General features: G+C 34.4%; 1 protein-coding gene across 4 annotated transcripts; it reads left to right on the top strand.

The window, feature by feature from the left end:
• Window positions 1-1102: 1102 nt before the first annotated feature.
• Window positions 1103-19855, top strand: LOC128245466 (cdc42 homolog). 4 transcript variants are annotated; one of them, XM_052963641.1, is made up of 5 exons: window positions 1103-1248; window positions 3252-3375; window positions 5683-5865; window positions 11887-12084; window positions 15769-19855. In XM_052963641.1, the coding sequence occupies exons 2-5, from the start codon at window positions 3271-3273 to the stop codon at window positions 15856-15858; spliced, it is 576 nt and encodes a 191-aa protein (XP_052819601.1). In that variant the 5' UTR covers window positions 1103-1248; window positions 3252-3270; the 3' UTR covers window positions 15859-19855. The 4 variants fall into 4 exon arrangements, with proteins under 4 accessions (XP_052819601.1, XP_052819599.1, XP_052819602.1 ...); XM_052963639.1 differs by having other exon boundaries at window positions 13365-19855; XM_052963642.1 differs by having other exon boundaries at window positions 1174-1304; window positions 13365-19855.
• The last annotated feature ends 534 nt before the right edge of the window (window positions 19856-20389 follow it).

Below are 20389 nucleotides of genomic sequence, written 5' to 3'. Positions count from 1 at the left end.
CTAAAGGTATAAGGTTACGTACACGGCGTGTAGCTACAGGTATAAGTTCACGTGCACGGCGTGTAGCTACAGGTATAAGTACACATACACGGCGTGTAGCTACAGGTATAAGTTCACGTACACGGCGTGTAGCTACAGGTATAAGTACACATACACGGCGTGTAGCTACAGGTATAAGTTCACGTACACGGCGTGTAGCTACAGGTATAAGTTCACGTACACCGTCGTGTAGCTACATGTAAAAGTTCACGTAATCGTCATGTTGATAAAAACACATGTGTTAAAAACCCTTCATTTACCCGTTGGGAGATTATTTAACTTTCTAGAAACAGGAAAGGTAAACGGTAATATTTAACGACCGAAAGACCAGCTCTATTTCGTTCTCCCAACCTTTCCCCCTCTTACCCCACCCCACACACAACTTCACCACCATCAGCATCAAAACGTAAACGGAGGACACCCCCGCCAGTCGCCGGCCCGTGAGTAGATGAATTTTCCCCCCCTCCCCCATGGGTATGAGATATTGGTTGCGCGCCGTGACTTTGATCGAACTGGAGAACTGGGCTAGTACCACTCCATAAAATTTGCGATATAGGTGGTAATGTTGTTCAGTGGCATAATCACTAGCGGATTGGGGGGGGGGGGTCTTCCTCACCCCCTGCCAACACTTTAAACCAAATAAATTTCGTTTCTGAGGGAGGGCGAAAGGCAAAAGGGAACGCCCCTAAGTTACGCCCCCTCTGACGTCGAATCCTTGGGCCGCCCCTGATGATGGTGTTTAAACCTCTACAATCACGTTTAGAGACCATTTTTTCGGAAGCGGGAGGGACAGCTACATAACAGCTGCAGATCTAAAGTTTAAAATATGGATATGTGTAGACTTTTCTGCAGAGTCAAAACAAATTGAAATTCATATTATACTAGATATAGAATGCCATGTACATATTTTATAAATATGTTTTATGATTGTTAGTAAGCATAATAAATAATAATGCAATTATTAAATATAAGTAAAGTTTATTCCCTTTCTATATTTAGAAATATTCGGGTAGGTATATATAAATTGTCATCTTAAAAAAAAAGAATTCATTTTAACTATGACTCTGCAGAGAAGTGCTTCTAAAAATAGAAATCTAAAAATAATATTTCTGTGTTAAAAATCGGACGCATGCGCTTTGATACATCCGGAAGTACTGATGAGAAATCCTGTTACTCGGATAGTAAAGTTGTGAATTATATGATTTTGAGGTGAATTTTAAACGTATATTTGATTTAAAACGGCATCCATTAGTCTCAAACAAAAGGTACCCACCTGGCCTTGATTAATGGTTACGTACCAACCGGTAAAATTAAGTTTTTCATCTTGCCAACTTACTAAAATGGCGGATAAGTTTTCTCTTCCGGTTTAAAATTTTGCATGATTTTCCAGCTGTTTCTTGCAGTTAAGTGATGAAAATGTATACTAATTTGTTGGGAGATTTATACACTCGGAGCGTATGAAATTTAATTACTTGTTCTTGTTACTCTTCAAATTTATAAACATATTCTGCTAACAGTTGAACTTGTTTGTATTGTCTATTGTTGTCAGTAGACACACCTTTAATTAAAGTGTGTGTTGTTAAGAACCAGGTGCCTGGTTAGCTAAGTTGGTAAGAGTGCCATGCTAGTGTTTTGACAGTCATGGGTTCGAGCACGACACAGGTTAACTTAAGTATTGGCAGCGGAAAATTGGAAGGAATGCCGCTGTCTGCCTTTAAAGGGTTAATGGTGGAGGAGTGTAGTGTGTGTGGGTTAGCTACAATAATGAGCGATCAGGGATACTTTTTTTATTATTTTGACATTTCTTATGTATCCCTGTTACGCTACAACTCTCTACCATTTAACAACGGGCGAAATGATATACTGAAATAATATGCATTGATGTTGAAAAATAATGACAAAGTTGTTCAATTTTTATCCGACTGTGATCTGAACTGGATTAAATTTATCATTAGAGTTGTTATTTTCACATTAATATATTATGGGTCACAAATACCGTTATACATGTACACAACCAGTCAGATTTGTCCCAGATTTACCGATATCGGGATACTTGATAAACAGTCGACACTTGTAAGTGTTTTATGATAACTTAACATGTTTTTTGGCATACTGACATAACTTAATATGTGTTTAATAGTAGGCAATAATATTTTTGTATAAATTTGAATTTATAACGGAGATAATTTCAAAATTGTGGCCGCGAGGATTCTCTGCGCAAGGACCGCTTGCTACTTTTTGCTGGGATGGTGGACGTCACGAGTCTGCCATATTAAAAAAAATCGTCAAAAGACTCGTTGACGGCCATTTAGGTGGACTAGTGTGTGGGTAAGAACCAGCAACCCGGTCAGCTCAAGTGATTAAAGTGCAGTGTTTCAGCGGTCGTGGGTTTGAGCCCAACACCTACACACTTTTCCTACCAGGATTACTTTATAATCAAGGCTTGATGTGATTTGGAACTCAAAATATTATTGTTTACTACTAATGCAGTCATCGAACTTAGACTTTTGGATGAACAAGTCTGAACTCTTATTTTATTGCATGGAATCATATTTATGAACAAGCCCTGCTATATAAAATTCAGAATTTGAGCAAACCCGGAAGACATTTTACCAGAGCAGGGCTTGCGGGCTTGTGCTAATTTCGACCACTGCTAATAGTAATAGTAATCATAACTGTCTTTGTCAAATCTGGTAAACATTTAAAGTGATTGTGTCAAGTGAACAGAAGATAAAGAAGGATACAGCCCATTCCCAATATGAACCAGTTTAAAAGACTAAACAGCCCAGATTGGTAGATGATACAATACAGAAAGTTTGATATAAGCAGACCATACTTAAATTTTTGTCTATCTGGGAACATGTCCTGGTCCGCAGATTAAGGCGGCATCAAATAGTCAGATGTCATCCTTAATGTCAAACAATCTGGGCTGGACAGTCCTCCAATTTTGGCAATTGCAGGCATGGGCTGTATCTTCTGTATACTTTCACAATACAAGGTGTCTTGGTTTCCATTACAATTGGCAAACTTCAATCATACAACATTGGCCTATGTCTAATTAAGCCTCAGCTTAAGCATTTGTCAGATAAGTTATTAAACATCCGTATACTGCCATTAGAAACATTATTGAAGTATGGTTTGCCAGTATCGAGGCCTGCGTCCCCCATTGTAGCAATGCTATTGAAATTTCAATATTTTTTTAACAATTACAGAAGCTGCCAATAATACAGAATGCAGACAATCAAGTGTGTGGTGGTCGGTGATGGAGCTGTGGGTAAAACCTGCCTGCTCATCTCTTATACAACAAACAAATTCCCCTCAGAATATGTGCCTACAGTAAGTAAATTGTGTAACTCAATTCAATTGAAATAAAAAGCTGAGCTGTGCATGCATGCTGTCAGATGAAAGATGGATCTAAAGTGAATTTAAGCAATTTGTGATAATAACAAATCACAGACTAGACTATAGTAAAAGTTCAGCTAACTCCTCCATTCGCAGAAAAAAAATCTTATTAATTCTCCTAACCAGAGATATAACTTAACTTTTCTGGACCACTAGCCAGCTGGGTCGTAGCTTTTTCAATTAACGAGCCCAACATCAAACCCACGAGCCCAACATTTTGTTTACACATTTTTTACGTCCAATTAAAATCACAGACTCACCCTTTGTTTATTCAAGGGAATGACAGGTTCAAAACATTACAAATAAGTTGTCATATGCAGCTTTGTTAAGGTTCTCAAATGTTTGCTGCCTCACAATTTTTAAAAAGCTTTTCTTTACCTTTTGGAATAGCAAGGGACCTTTTGTGTGTATCACTAGTTTCAGGTTTTAGTACCGTATTTTCTCGACTATAAGGCGATTCGCTTATAAGACGGCCCCCTAACTTTGCCCATGAAATCTGGTGCTTTTTGTTTCGACTCGCTTATAAGACGGGGTCAATTTTTAAGCAAATCTAAAATGCTAAAATTCTTCCTAATGTGTAAAAATGTTCAAGCTCAACGGACAATTATCGACTTTCGCGGTAACTGTTTTTATTTTACTCAAAGAAAATGGTGGTCAACTGTGAGCTCTCTATTTGGAGGTAGGTTAAAAATGAGTACATAAGTTTGCAGGACAGGTCGTTACTTATCGAAATTGTAATAATTAATCAATAACAACATATGTTTGTTTTAGTTTATTTTTTTATTGAAGACACCAATGAAGTTCTTCGGCAAAATAAATGGCTTCAATAACATAACTGCGAAAAGCCGAGGCATGAATAGGTGTTTGTTTAGCAATATTGCTTTAGGCAATATTGTCCCTTGATTGGCGACGAACATAAAGGATTCATATTCGCATTGTCATTTGTTTGCTTAATCAAATTGACAGTTAGGTACCTACATCATATCAAGATTCCAATTTATTGATATGATATATCTGTCAAACTAATTATACTGACACGCGCCATGAGAAAAAATGCAGATATAACGGTACACTGTGTGACGTCAGAGCGCGGTGAAGAGATTTCGTGTTGTTGTTTACTTAATTGCCCCATACTTATATCAGCAGACGATAGACTGGATAGAGGAATACCCTATGTAAAATTTAACTGATTTTGACTTGAATCTTTTTTTAATATTTTATCGACTCGCTTATATAAATAAAACTTTGGGGGTAAAAATCGGGACCCAATTTCCCCGTCTTATAGTCGAGAAAATACAGTACTGTTAAGTTTATACAATTCAAAGAAATGACAAAAATATTTTGCAAAACCGGCAGACGTACTCAAAACTAACCAAACCATGATCGTATTGGACGGCCATGGGCGTTAGTTCCCCCATTTAAGCGAGTATTTAACATTGGCCGTTTATTTTTTTCATATTCTTCAAAATGCTTTTGTTATTTGGCCTTGCAAGCTTCGTAACACTGTCAAGAAATTTCCACATAAGTTTACATGGGCGTAGCCATATTGGATTTTTCTGATGCATGATTGGCTATCGCAATTATTATTTATTATTATGAAAATTGAACTCATTCCTGTAAACAATATATTTCTTGACTCAGGTCATTGATGTTCTAGAACATCTTTTTTGTTTGCTTGATTTATATTTTGGTAAATAATGTTTGTTTTTTATTTCGAATGCTAAATTTGGCATGAAGTATAATATCATCCTTGGCACCCGAGCGTATCATAACCTATACAATACCCTGGGTAAATCAGCTGTAAAAATCTCGTACTCATGAATAATTAATAAGGTGCAATCCAGACGCTTGATTGGTCACATGAGACACGCGTCATGCGGTGCGGAAATGGCCCAGAAGTTACGGATGTTATCTTGGTTCGAAACAATCCAGTGAGATCATGGCTTACAAATCGTTTCTATAATAGGCAGGATTTTGTGAAATATGCCGATAGCTCTTCACAAAGGAGATTCTTTCCTTTTTATTATTGGCTATTTTTTTATTATTGGCTATTTCATTGGTCTGAAAATGCTTATGAATATTCAAGATTTACACAATTTCGCTAGCCAATTTGCCCAGCGTATCATACAGGTTATGATACGCTGGGGTGCCGGGGATGGAATAACATGTGGTATAAACTATTTTGTAATTGTATGTATATTAAAATGAATTTATTGTATTTACTTTGTTTTCCCGCCATAGGTGTTTGACAACTATGCTGTGACAGTGATGATTGGCGGAGAGCCGTACACACTCGGACTGTTCGACACAGCCGGACAGGAAGATTACGACAGACTTCGGCCGCTCAGCTATCCACAAACAGATGTTTTCCTAGTCTGTTTCTCAGTCGTCTCCCCTTCATCATTTGAAAATGTTAAAGAAAAGGTAATCAAAATCTCTCATGCGCCCTGATAGAAATGATCAGTGGTCAAAATTAAACCAAGCCCTGCACTATTAAAATGTTTTCTGGGCTTGCTCAAGTTTTATATAGCAGGGCTCGTTAAAAAAAATGATGCCAAGAATATGGGCTTGTTCATTCATAGTCTAATTTTGAATACTGAAAAAGAAGATTTTTTTGGCAGAATACAATTGATATAAAACTGCAGTAACAATAATTATTAATTATTATTATGCAGTCAGGGTTTCCATTTAAGAAAGTTTTCAAGTATATTTCTCCCTAAAAATAGGCTGAAACTTCCAGAATAAAATTTGCAAAAGTACAGATATCTTGATAATTTTTGGTTTTACTTTTAAAGATTAAAGAGTACAAAATACCAAAGCCTGGTGTCAATGTTACTTTTTTGGCCACATTTTCAATAAGTCTTGAATTAAAATGAATTGTTAGAATATGTTTTGTGGAATTTTACCGAACTAGATGCATTTTTTAGCTCAACTGTTAGAGGAATAAGGAGAGCCATACAATTCACCATAGCGTCATATATAATCTATAAGGTTTTGCATATATGGACACATATGTTAATATCTCAGCAACTACTTGATGTATTGCTTTGAAACTTTATACAATGGTACTCAACCATCCAGCGTATTTAAACTACTAAGTAACATACATAAAATTCAAAACATGGCCCTTTATTCAACTTAGACGTTCTGATGTAAGTTTTGCTTAAAAGTTAAAAATGATATTTAAATCAATATCTAATCAAATATAACATGTTTTTCATTGAAACTTGAGAAGTGTTTTAACCAGAAATGAAAAAGGGCAGCGTGGGCCTGAAAAGGGGCAGGGTGCTTTCTCAAAAGTGAAAAAAATGTGCACTATCTCCAAAAAGCATCTAAAATGAAAACAAAACAAAAGACATTTGAGACAATCAGAATGACCTTAAGTTATAAATGAGCTGTTAAAACATTTAAGTGCAGGGAGTGGGGAGCGAATCTTATTTTGGTACGATCAGGATAGGGTACGAATGTCACATTCAGATTTGCTGTTATTTACTCTTCATTTGTTTAATATTTTTAGCTCACCTGTCACATAGTGACAAGGTGAGCTTTTGTGATCACAATTTGTCCGGCGTCCGTCCGTCCGTCGTCCGTCCGTAAACTTTTACTTTAAACGACATCTCCTCATAAACCGCTTAGCCAATTTCATCCAAACTTCACAGGAATGTTCCTTGGGTGGTCCCCTTTGAAAATTGTTCAAAGAATTGAATTCCATGCAGAACTCTGGTTGCCATGGCAATGGAAAGGAAAAACTTTAAAAATCTTCTTCTCCCAAACCACAAGGCTTAGGCCGTTGATATATGGTAGGTAGGATCACCAAATGGTCCTCTACCAAGATTGTTCAAATTATGGCCCCGGGGGGTCATGGGTTTTCTCTATATGTTTATAGTGAAAACTTCAAAAATCTTCTCCTTTGAACTTACTTGGACTAGAGCTTAGATATTTGGCATGATTCATCGTCAAGTGGACCTCTACAAAGATTGTTCAAATTATGGCCTTGGGGTCAAAATTGGCCCCGCCCCGGGGGGTCATGGGTATACTTGATATGTTTATAGTTAAAACTTCAAAAATCTTCTCCTCTTAACTTACTTGGACTAGAGCTTAGATATTTGGCATGATTCATCGTCAAGTGGACCTCTACAAAGATTGTTCAAATTATGGCCCTGGGGTCAAAATTGGCCCCGCCCCTGGGTGGTCATGGGTTTTCTCTATATGTTTATATTAAAAAAAATCAAAAATCTCCTCTGAACTTACGTTGCTTAGAGCTTAGATATTTGGCTTGATTCATCGTCTAGTGGACCTCTACAAAGATTGTTCAAATTATGGCCTTGGGGTCAAAATTGGCCCCGCCCCGGGGGGTTAGGGTATTCTCTATATGTTTATAGTTAGAACTTCAAAAATCTTCTCCTCTTAACTTACTTGGACTAGATCTTAGATATTTGGCATGATTCATCGTCTAGTGGACCTCTACAAAGATTGTTCAAAGTATGGCCTTGGGGTCAAAATTGGCCCCACCCCTCCTGGGGGTCATGGGTTTTCTCTATATGTTTATAGTGAAAACTTCAAAAATCATCTTCTCTAAACTTACGTGGCTTAGAGCTTAGATATTTGGCATGATTCATCGTCTAGTGGACCTCTACAAAGTTTGTTCAAATTATGGCCCTGGGGTCAAAATTGGCCACACCCCGGGGCTGATGGGTTTTCTCTATATGTGTTATAGTGAAAACTTAAAAAATCTTCTCCGAACTCACAAAGACAAGTAACGTCTTAATTTAAACTGGATAACATATTTAGTACACATACCAGTTTTCAATATAATAATTTCATAATAACAATTATACATATATAGATACACACGTAAAATCAAGTAGTGACAAGAGCTTAGATATTTGGCATGATATATCATCTAGTTGACTTGTACCAATATTGTTCAATCTTTGGCCCTGGGGTCAAAAAATGGCCCCACCCGGGCGGTCATGGGTTTCCTTATATATGTATATGATGAAAACTTATAAAATCTTCTTCTCCGAAACCAAAAGGCGAAGGCCTTAGATATTTGGTATGAAGCATTGTTTATCGGACCACTATTAAGATTGTTCAAACTTTAGCCCTGGGGTCAAAATTGGCCACGCCCCGTGTTCATAGGCTTAGGTTTTCAATATTTTTATATAGTCTTATATAATAAAACTTTAAAAATCCTCTTCTCCAAAATATAAGACCTAGAGCTTTCATATTTGGTATATAGTGTTACCTAGTGGACCTACACCAAAGGTATTCAAATTATTGTCCCGGGGTCAAATTGGCCTTGCTCAGGGGTCATTTGTTTTTACATTGTCTTGTCACTTAAACATCTTTTCCCATGAAAGTAAAGGTCAGAATGACTCCATACTTGATATGTAGCATCCTTACAGGGTCCTCTCTCAACTTTGTTCAAATGGTTTTGTTTGGCCCCTTTTAGGGGTCACCAGAGCAAAAAATAGAAAAACCTTTAAACAACTTGATCTTATTAACTGCTTGATGGATCTTCAAGTCTGAAGCATCCTAGCATGGGCCTCTGTCAGGTCTTTTCAAATTATTTTGTTTGGCCCCTTTTAAGGGCCACCAGAGCTAAAATTAGTAAAAAAAACTTAACATTTTCTTCGCATGAACCCCTTGATAGATCTTCAGCAAATTTGGTTTGAAGTGTCCTTGCATGGACCCCTCTTAAATTTGTTCACATAATTTTGTTTGGCCCGGTTGCCATGGCAACCTAAAGGAAAATGTCAACAATTGGTTATAATCATCTTCTTCTCCTAAACCGCTTTGACAATTTTGATGAAACTTCATAGGAATGATCCTTGGTTGGTGCTTTTTCAAAATTGTTCAAAGAAATTAATTCCATGTAGAACTCTGGTTGACATGGCAACCTAAAGGAAAAGTGTCAACAATTGGTTACAATCATCTTCTTCTCCTAAACCGCTTGGACAATTTTGATGAAACTTCATAGGAATGATCCTTGGTTGGTGCTTTTTCAAAATTGTTCAAAAAAATTAAATCCATGCAGAACTCTGGTTGCCATGGCAACCTGAAGGAAAATATAGGCTGTCGTGTCCGCGCTGTGACTTACTCTTATATGGACAGATTTTAAAATGACTTGCCATATGTTTTCGACATACCAAGACAACGTGTCGTGTGCAAGACCCATGTCCCTACCTCTAAGGTGAAAGATACACTAAGTGTTTATTCACAATGGAATGCTGAATATCAGGACATAAAGAGTGTTGGCTGTTTAGTATGATTGGGGTTTTTTCTATGCTCAGAGGCAATTTAATATAACTTGCAATATGTATTTGACACATAAAGGCAAGATCAACTTTTTATGTACTTGTTCATAGATCAATGTCACATTGGGGGGCATTTGTCACATACTTTGACAGCTCTTGTTCAATATTCTTTGAGAAACAAGCTATATTAATAACAAAGGTTAAACTCTTTTACTCAAGTGAGCGATTTAGGGCCATCATGGCCCTCTTGTTTAATATGCTGACATTTTAAAACCAAGTAACATTTAAAATCTAAATAAGTCAAATAAGGGCAAGGCCTTCCATTCCGCGTTAGCTAAATCACTATTGAGACATGTCAGTGATTTTTTACTAACAATTTGACGCCGAATATCGGCCTATTCACAATCGCCAAAAACGCTAAAAATTCACAAAAATATGAAGAAAAATTCACAATTCCCAAGAGCTACTTGTGAACAAAGTGTTCTTCTATTAAATCAGCATACAAACTCATAAAAGTTGTGTAAAACCTTGAAGATTTTAGTCAAAATATTTACCGATCGGCAATACATATAGAATAACGTATGACGGCTTTTATCGATACCCGATCAAGTAAGTAAAGCGCTCGGTCACGCGGAGCAAAATGACATAGCAAAATTTGTAAACAAATTGATATTTATCGGCAAAATGTCAAGAAATGCCAAGTATTATTAGAAAGAATAAAAAAAGATTCAAGCTGCCAGTACACCAACAATATTTTCCGCCTTTTAACAGATGGCATTTACAAATGACCGTGGTGATTCTCAATCTGTCATCAATTCACTTTCGTGTTCCTCATATCATGTGTGTAACTCACATTCAACATGATCTAGATGACGAAACCTTAGAACGTCTTGTTGACAGTTTCAAAAGATACAGGAATAGGAAGTTGAAAATCAAAAATCTACAATGCTGTTACCTGTAACTCTTTGCATTTAATAAATATGCAACTATCAAAGTTTCATTGTCGTCTTTTATCCTTCTAATGTTAATACTTACACTAAATAAGGCTGTATGTTTGAGTATAACACTATTGTATTTCAGAATTAAGATTTTAATGTTTTGTTAATTTTTCACAATTTTGAACTTTAACGCGCTAAAATTTCACAAAAGAAAAGGCATGGTCTGTTTCACAAAAAAAGTGAAAAAAATCACTGCATGTGTTCCCAACTATCCAACCTACTTCATTAATCAAGTAAGATAACTCTATTTTGCATTTGCATACAATTTGCAAGTAATTTCCCTTTATTATTAGACTTAGACACGTCGCAACTTCTCAGCAACTACATGATGTGTTGCATTGAGACTTTATACAACCATACTCAACCATCCAACCTACTTGCAGGGCTCGCATTTTCAAAGAGTTACTTGCTCTTTTTCCAAAGTATTAAATTAAGTTAATTAAGCATTAACAACTTAAGTTTTAAATCTAATTTTAGAGATTTTAGAGCAATACATGTATATTGCCTTTTAATTAAGAAAATATAGGATCCATGTCTGCATTACTTTTTAATGAAGATAGTGTTGTATTCGATCGAGAGTTGCCGGAGCTTAAGTGTCAGTGTTTTTTTACCACTTTTAAGTTGACAGGGCTTTTTGATATGGGAAAATAGCTTCTATTTGGGAAAAAAGGAGGAAAATACTATGACATGATTCATTTAATGTTCAACTTGTTTTTAAATTTTTATTCAACAAACCAATTGACAAATTCATGAAAGGCACGTAATTGTTACGTTTGCTTATTGTTTAGGGGTTCCTCCTATTTATTATATATATATATATATATTTATTAATTTTATTTTTTTATTAAAGGGGATCTTTTGATGTGGGTAGGGGGGAAATATATTCTTTTTCTGGAAGGAAATTTGGCCGAGTTCCACCGAGTGAAAAAAAATAACACTGAAAGTACATTGACATTGATTTAGATTTACCAATAAAAAAATTCAATTGCATAATTTTTCGTAGCTATGGACAATGGTAGAAATAAACACAAGTCCTCAAGTCCTAAACTGGTAAAATGTCTTACAGACTTGCTCAAATTTTTAATTTTATATTGCAGGGTTTGTTCAAAGAGTTGATGCCAAGCAATAGTAAAAATTCAGGCTTGTTCATCTGAGAGGCAATGTTTAACATTCTTAACATTTTTCAGTGGGTCCCAGAGATCACCCATCACTGTCAAAAGACACCATTCTTGCTAGTCGGAACACAGATTGACTTGCGAGACGACGCATCAACGATAGAGAAGTTGGCAAAGAATCGACAGAAGCCCGTCTCTGGAGACCAGGGAGAGAGGCTCGCACGAGAACTTCGGGCGGTGAAATATGTTGAGTGCTCTGCTCTAACACAGGTTTGTATTTTTTTTCTTTGCATTCGTCAATATATTGGCTCGTCAAGAAATTACGATAACATATAATTTTATAACATATCTTAGTCATGAGGTACAACCTTAGTATGACGGCACGTTTTATTACTGGGGTTAATGTTTAACGATGAATGGTAGGAATGCTTTTTGTTTTGAGGCATTATGTGGCTTAAATGCTGTACGGTGATGTTGTTATACTCTAGTGATATATGAGTACAGTTTTAGCCATAGAGCTATGGGAGGTTGCTGCACCCTGTCCTCTTTTTGAATCACCGTTCTGCCCTCATTGAGACCAAAATGGAAACCCTCCTGCCTTTAAAGAATGAAATGCTTTAAATAGATAATGATACATTTCTTTTGGTTTGATTAATACTTGAAATATGATTATGAATTCAAACAAACATTAAATATTTGGTAGATGACACCTAATATTACTGCAAATTAGCATCATTTCTAACATTTTCTATGAAAATCATAATGTTTTAATTGTTCATTACCAAATGCAATGTGCCCTTTTGTCTGTCAGTACCCTGTCCCATTTCTGCAACACCTGTACTTTTATAACCTGGCTAAAACCCTAACAGGAATTGTTAATTTTAACTTTTAAACAAAGAGATTGTGCTTTTACGTTACATCAAAGGGTTCTAGTGGTTTCTACCCCGGGAACAGCCACCAGAGTTATTCAAATCAACTTTCAACTGTTTTCATAATACTGCTTAATTAAAGGCGATTAAAAATTTAAAGTAAATATTCCTGTTTCATACTCTTGAAATATATAAACAGCTTGTTTGATATTCCCTCATTTATATGGCTGTCTGTTGTTTTTCTCAATGACTTGATGGAAAAGCAAGGAAATTTAAACTTGGAATTATTTAAAAAAAGACTTTAACTTGTGCATTTCTCATTAATCTAAATAACTGGCTTAATATTTCTTGAGTGATGTCACAATAGCTTGTATTGGGTTGGCCCACAAATAAAAGGCTGCATCCTCAATTTTGTTTATCCGCTCCAATGGTCATGTTTTCTGTTTTTCCTTTTTTATTATGGGATAAAGAGGGTGGGGAATTACTTGAAATACCCACCTAAATTGTAACCTACCCAGACCTTAATATGTGGGAAAAGATTTTTTTGTTAATTGTCGGCTTATGCTCCTTGACCAAAGACTGACCAAATAAGAAAAATAGACAAGCGTTTGCATCCATCGGTGGTGCTCTTGTTAATTTGCTCAGTTATATTTAGAATGTTTGTTTGGTTTTTACATGTAGAAAGGTCTGAAGAATGTCTTTGACGAGGCAATCCTGGCTGCCTTGGAACCCCCGGAGAAAGAAAAGAAGAAATTTTGTGCCATGCTTTAATTTGGGTGGGGAATGCTGGCAAATGAGTGGGGACATTTTGTGCCATGTTTCAATTCGGGTAAACTTTGGTGGCAAATGTTTTGGGAACATTGACTGTATATGTTTGTTAATTTTAAGGCAGGCTTTATATATATAAATATATGTGTACTTCAAAGGCTTAGAGCTAAACAGATGTAACTTTTCTTTTTATATGGAGTTCTGTCTGTATTACACTCAGCCCATGGCACAAAGTCTTAGATTGATGTATTAAAATTTAAATTGGCATGAAATATTTTTGTACTTTTATAAGAATGGAGAAAATGTTACTTAATTGCTTAATCAATAAAGTAGGTTTATATGTATGAATGACCTGAGATTGAGTCATTAATAATCATTATAACCACCTTTTTTTTATAGAATAATTGTATGGTCTATCAAATTCAACATCTTATTACTAATGTAGTACAATAGATTTATCATATTTTTACCAATCAAATAGATAAATCGTGATAGATATTGTGATAAAATAATGTAAAAGCCCTTTTTTGAGCTATTCCTGTTATAAATATGAGGCTTGAGAACGTTCGAGAAATTTGGGCCTGATGTTCAACAGGTGTATGGTAGATAGGGCTGTGTATCGTCACTCAACTCACGATACGATACGTATCAAGATACGGAGTACGCGATTCATGATATATCACGATACGCTTATATAGATTTTTTTTCATGTTGGACTTTTGTTAATGAAATTTAAAAAAGAAAATTAAATTGAATTTTTTTTAATAATTTGATTTTCATGTTTTATTTTAGTTTGAAAAATAAACACGGTGTTGATAAGTAAGATAACTAGTTGTAACGTATTTTGCTAGCTCTACCTGCTGTTTGCGAAAATGCGGCTGAAGTGGCTTTCGCTGTTTCGACATTTAAAAATAATGAAAGTTAACAAATTGACCGGACCGTGCAAAGATGTTTGGAAAGTGTTTTAAGCATACATATCTTAAGTCAAGGTAACGAATCTAACGATAGGCAATACACACGATTTTTTACAATGCGATACGATACAGTATATCGTCGGGTATTGAATCGCGATTTCACGATGCACCGATGAATCACGATTTCACGATGCACCGATGAATCGTTACAGCCCTAATGGTAGATATGTCAATACAGTGCACATAACCATGCTTAAAATATACAATAAGATATAATCGATCAGTTAATGTTATTAATTTCTTAACATGGAATGTAACAAGCCATGTCTTTTGCTCTGAAATACTCTACTTTGGTTTGGTCATGTTAATATGTCTTCTTTTCTTTCCGTTTAATTCTGGAAGTAGATGCTTGAAATATACTTATTCTGTTTTCTAAATTTATTTGGCTCTGAAACCTGAATTGATCTAGAAAAAAATGATAATATTACTACACTTATAATGTCGGCGCTGTCTCAATAAAGAATTGTTGTTGTTACTTGAATTTTTTTAAATATGTTGGAAAGTCCCAATTGAAAACTTAAAAGTGCTTCCTTAACTGTCTTTTTAACTTAACTCTTGGCTTAAGTTCAGTTTTTAAATATAAACAGCAAAATAATAAACATGTTCTGGTAAATAGCTTCAGATAATTTTAATTTATTATTGAAACAAATATTGAATAGGGCCACTTGTGAACTTTACAATACAACTGGATTACCATTCTTGGTACAAGCTCATCTGGGCTTAATTTGTCGAAAGTTCTTAAATGTAACACTCTTAAGTAGCTTATTTCATTATGCAAAATTTCTTACTTAATTTTGAGTTTACCGAATAATACATTTACCGTAATAATCATTAAGGAAAGTTTTTTTTGGCGTAAACATTGCATTATTACCTTCAAAAGTATACATTACATAAGGTATACGCAAACAACTAACAAACATCGTAAGCTTAACTTAATCCTTTTTTAAGAATTTCAGATATTTCACGAAATTGGAGCCTGGTGTTGATGCTTTTTTAAAATGTATGGATATTAATTGAGGAAGGATGGCTGGCATCAGAATGTTATGTTCTGTTTCCAATTAAAAACTTTATCTTATCTTACGGTAAATTTTTATTTTCAAATTTGCTTGACTGTGATGCTAGGAATCACATATTTAGAAGCATTGCTCCATAACAAAATACGGAGGGGTCGCAAGCATACTTTTGTAAACACATTTTTTAAAAACAAGTTGATCAATTACGTATTCACAGGGGAAAAACGTTGAGTGAAGAATCCGGAATGCAGAGAAAAATGAATGTCTCTCGTAATGTATAATATCCTCCACTATTCTTCATGCATGTTATATTATTTTTCTGACTTACAGAAAGGACTTAAGAACGTGTTTGATGAAGCTATCCTAGCCGCGTTGGAACCGCCAGAGCCCCAGAAGAAGAAACGATGCAGACTTCTATAATTAACTGCTTCTGCTAGACCATCTACTGCATATAATGTCTATCCTTTTTCTTGGCTGCATTTTCGTCTCGTTCTTGTCGTACTAACTTTCAAACTAAGTAACTTATTTTGACAGTTTTGGAAGTCAGTGCAAAACTGGATTATTTGTTATGGGACTTACGTTTGAGGTTATTTAGTTTTTATGTTGAGTCTTTGTGGTGTGTTACATGTTGATATATGTGACAACATTTGATGGAGATAAAAAAAAAAAACATTATACTTATAGAAACTTTTTTTTATCATTTCAAACTTACAAATATGTTCATTTTCATTGATATAACCCAGAAGCATGGTTTGTAAGGACACTGGCTTGAGTATTATCTTTGAAGTTGTTGATAGGGGAATCACCATTAAGGACTTCCGTAAGAATGTTCTTCACTACTGGCTCTGCTTGATTTCCACTCTTTAATCATTTTTGCCGGATTCATGAATGAGAATTTATGTAAAATATACATTAACCTTTTATAATTCAAATCATCATCATATAAAACTCAAAAATTCTAAAGAATAAGACTTTAACGGAGTATACATAAAGCTATCCATCATTGTACATTTAAATTATAACTATCTGGAATTCGAATTATTCAAAGTATTATAATCTATTCATTGATCTCCAGATAAGTAAAGCTAATCTAACATTAAATAATTATGATTAATCGGAAGCTCTGAAGTACTTTGTAAGCAGCTGATTGTATAATGTTCATGTTACATTTGTAATTGTTTTTTATTGTTCAATAATAATTTTCCGCTTTCATCAGTATTGTTTATGTTGCCATCAATAAAAATTGGATTACATTTATAAGTGACTTAAGAGTCGGACAATTATTATCATTTTCAAGGACCTTATAAAAAAAATTATAATTGTATGTTCTCGCAACCTGAACCACTACAATGTATGGCTTATGTTAGTCCTATAAATAAATATTTTTCACAGTCTCTTGTGGATTATATTGTTATTTTAATTGCCTTAATTAAATCCTGCCTTACACATTCTTAAACAGAATTTGATCTGCTTTTTCACATGAGATTATAATCGAATATATTTAAAATTGTAAATGGAACTGATTAAAAGAACATAATACAGATTAAAAAGACTTGAGATAAAGGCTTAGAGTTTGGCCTTAAAATAGTAATCTAAATATGTACATGATATTATAGTCAAGAAAGTACTTAACATTGTAATAAAATTAGGCTATTAAAGCTACATTTACTTTAATGTTCGTTTCTTTATTAAAACACTATGTAAGAATAAAGTACAATTTTCCTTTTATGTTTTTAAGTAAGAAATACCTATAACAATGAATAATCGTTCATAGAAATTGCATGAAAATGACTGAATCATCTAAATTTTAAAAAATCATTGGGTTTGTGTTTGTATACTGTTTCCGTACTGCATTTTTAGCTCGTCTGTTTTTCGAAGAAAAAAAGTCGAGTTATTGTGATAGCCTTGGCGTCGTCGGCGTCGTCTGCGTCTGCGTCTGCGTCGTCGTCGTCGTCCAAAAACTTTAACCTTACCTCATAACTCAAAAACCGTTCAACATTTTCACATTAAACTTGCTACACGTGTTCCTATTAACACTATGCATGTTTATAGCAGGTCATATAATTTTGCCTTTAATTAATATTGAGTTATCCCCCCTTTTCGACTTGGAATTTCATCAGACGAGCGTTGGCACCCACTCCGCGGTGCTCTTGTTTATTATTTCTGACCCTGGTGTAGTCAGTGTATAATTACATGTTTATGTTTTTTTTGTTACCATAGTGATTAAATATTAAATCATGCAGATTATTTGTATGAATGTAAATTTATTGTATAAATGTCTTAGCACGCTGTATATAAGTATTATTTTATTAGAACATTTTCTTTAAGCATTAATATTATATATGATGTGTGCTTCCTCATAAATTTGTATTTGGTTGTATGAGTTGTGCTTCCTCATACAGGTGTACATGGGCTGTATAAGTTGTGCTTCCTCATACATTTGTATGTGTGTTGTATGAGTTGTGCTTCCTCATACATTTGTATGTGTGTTGTATGATTTGTGCTTCCTCATACATTTGTATTTGGTTGTATGAGTTGTGCCTCCTCATACATTTGTATTTGGTTGTATGATTTGTGCTTCCTCATACATTTGTATGTTGTGTTGTATGATTTGTGCTTCCTCATACATTTGTATTTGGTTGTACAATTGGTGCTTCTTCATACATTTGTATGTGTGTTGTATGAGTTTTGCTTCCTCATACATTTGCATGTAAATTGTATGAGTTGTGCTTTCTCATACATTTGTATGTGTTGTACGATTTCTGCTTCCTCATACATTTGTCTGAGTGTTGTATGGGTTTTGCTTCCTCATACATTTGTATGTGAGTTTGATCTGAATCACTCTAAAAGGTAACATTTGAATTGTTCAGTTTATTCATGGAATATAAACGCCATGTTATTAAATGTACATGTCAATGTGTATTTGATATTATTCATTCATCATTTTAACAAATTATATCATTGAAATAAATGTTGCCTAGGCAAGCTAAGTGCATAAAATTTGCAAAAGAATTTCTGTATTAGTTCCTAACATTAAATCATCTTTTTGATATATATAGAATGTTACATGAATCAGTCGGTCATACAATATGGAATTTATTAAGAATTTTTCGAAAGCAAGACTAAGTGTAATTAATTTCTTACTGAATGACAATAAATGTGATAATCTGTTTAGATCTGTTTATATCAAATGTCGCTTTATCGCGCAATTTTTTCACAGCTATTCAGTTATGACATACATATATCATCAAAAGTTATTACACTAGCTATGTATTACATATATATGAAAATGATATTTCATGATTGGGACATCATTTGTGTTTCAAAAAACATGTATTTGCGGTGAATTTAAAGATTTAATTAAATTGTAGCTTGTAACCCATGTTGAAGTTCAAATGATTTTTTTTTCAATATATTTCAATAAGATGATACTGTTACCAAATATTGGTTTAACTAAGATCCTCAATGTTCAACAAGAAATTACAGTTTTTCGAGTATTTATTTACTTTTTTCGTTCTTTGTCTGAGGATGTTTAGTTGACACTCGATATTTGTTGAATGTTTGTAATTACATTAAGCCAGACAGACACCTGATACATGGGTTATATAAGTTCAATGTAAACACCGCTTGAAGTTGAATGCAAATTAACATTAAGCTTTGCTTCAATTCATTCACATCATTTTTTTGTACTGTTAATGTTTTGTCAAAATATTTTTGACATTGGCCTGCAAAAAGATTGCTTAGCAAAAAAAGTTACAAAAATATTCACAGATTGTACTAGCTTGTTTTCATCATTTATTAGTTTGATGTGTATGTGTTAAAAATTGTTATCACTTGAGTGATATGTATAATGTACATCATTTAATATATAGAGTAGAATATTCATCTCCCTTTTAAGAATGTCATCGTAATCAGCCAATAATTCATGAATTTAAAAAAAACCCAGAGCTTGTTAAATTTTGTTCTCAATTTTTTTTTGGGTTAGGCAAAAATGAACTTGTGTTATTTATACATATATTCTCAAGAAAGTTTCCATGTTTATTATTGTCTGCCTGAGGAATTCATGTTGATTTGATTTTCACAAAATTCTTCAAGCGTGATGGATAATTAGAGATTGTGTTTCTTGAACAAATTTCTCAATTTTCATAAAGCCCAACAGTTAAATGGTATTTTTTTTATAAAACGTTTCTTTAACAAATAACACGTATAAATGTACCAATTTTAGGCAAATAAATTTTAATATTTATGGTTTTCATGATCGTTTGCCAGAACTAATGATAACCGTTTGAAATATGATGTACTTAGAGAGTGACTATATATTTAATCCCAAGGATACTTTGTACATACAAATCCCCTTTTCATATTGCTTATGATTATTCTGTACATTTTCTTATCTGAATAAAAACAGTATACCTGATCTAGTGTAGAATTATGAATCCCTTAAAAGAATAGCTCTATTGATCTGCATTTATTTAGGGAGAGGAATGCAGAAATGCGATCCATTGCCTATCCTTTCATCCTTAACAATTTTACCAAATTTTCAAAGAAAACGGGGTTGTTGGAATAGTGCTTGTGGTAGGTCGGGGGTTGATCCGTCTTCAAACTGAGGCTTTCCAGCGAATAACTTACGCTCCGTTCTAAATATTGACACCAAAGTTGTTACAAAGTAAGAACATGTGGAGAGCTTGCTTGGGTTTGCTTTTGGGACCGTTCACTCAAAGGTCAAGGTCACCATTACTAAAAAGTTGGTGTGCACACCAGCGTTGCTGTATAGTAAGAACATGTGGAGAGCTTGTTAGATTGCTTTTGCGTCTGTTCCGTCAAAGGTCAATGCCACTGTAACCAAATACAAAATTTTGGTTTCCGGCAATTAATTTGATCCTGTTCATCAACTGATCACCAAACTTAACATAGAAAGAATTTGAAGGGAAATGGCTTGGGATTGCTTTTG

Source organism: Mya arenaria, chromosome 9 (assembly GCF_026914265.1).
Source record: "Mya arenaria isolate MELC-2E11 chromosome 9, ASM2691426v1".
In the NCBI taxonomy this organism is placed as follows: domain Eukaryota; kingdom Metazoa; phylum Mollusca; class Bivalvia; order Myida; family Myidae; genus Mya; species Mya arenaria.
This window is presented reverse-complemented; position numbering and strand designations above follow the sequence as displayed.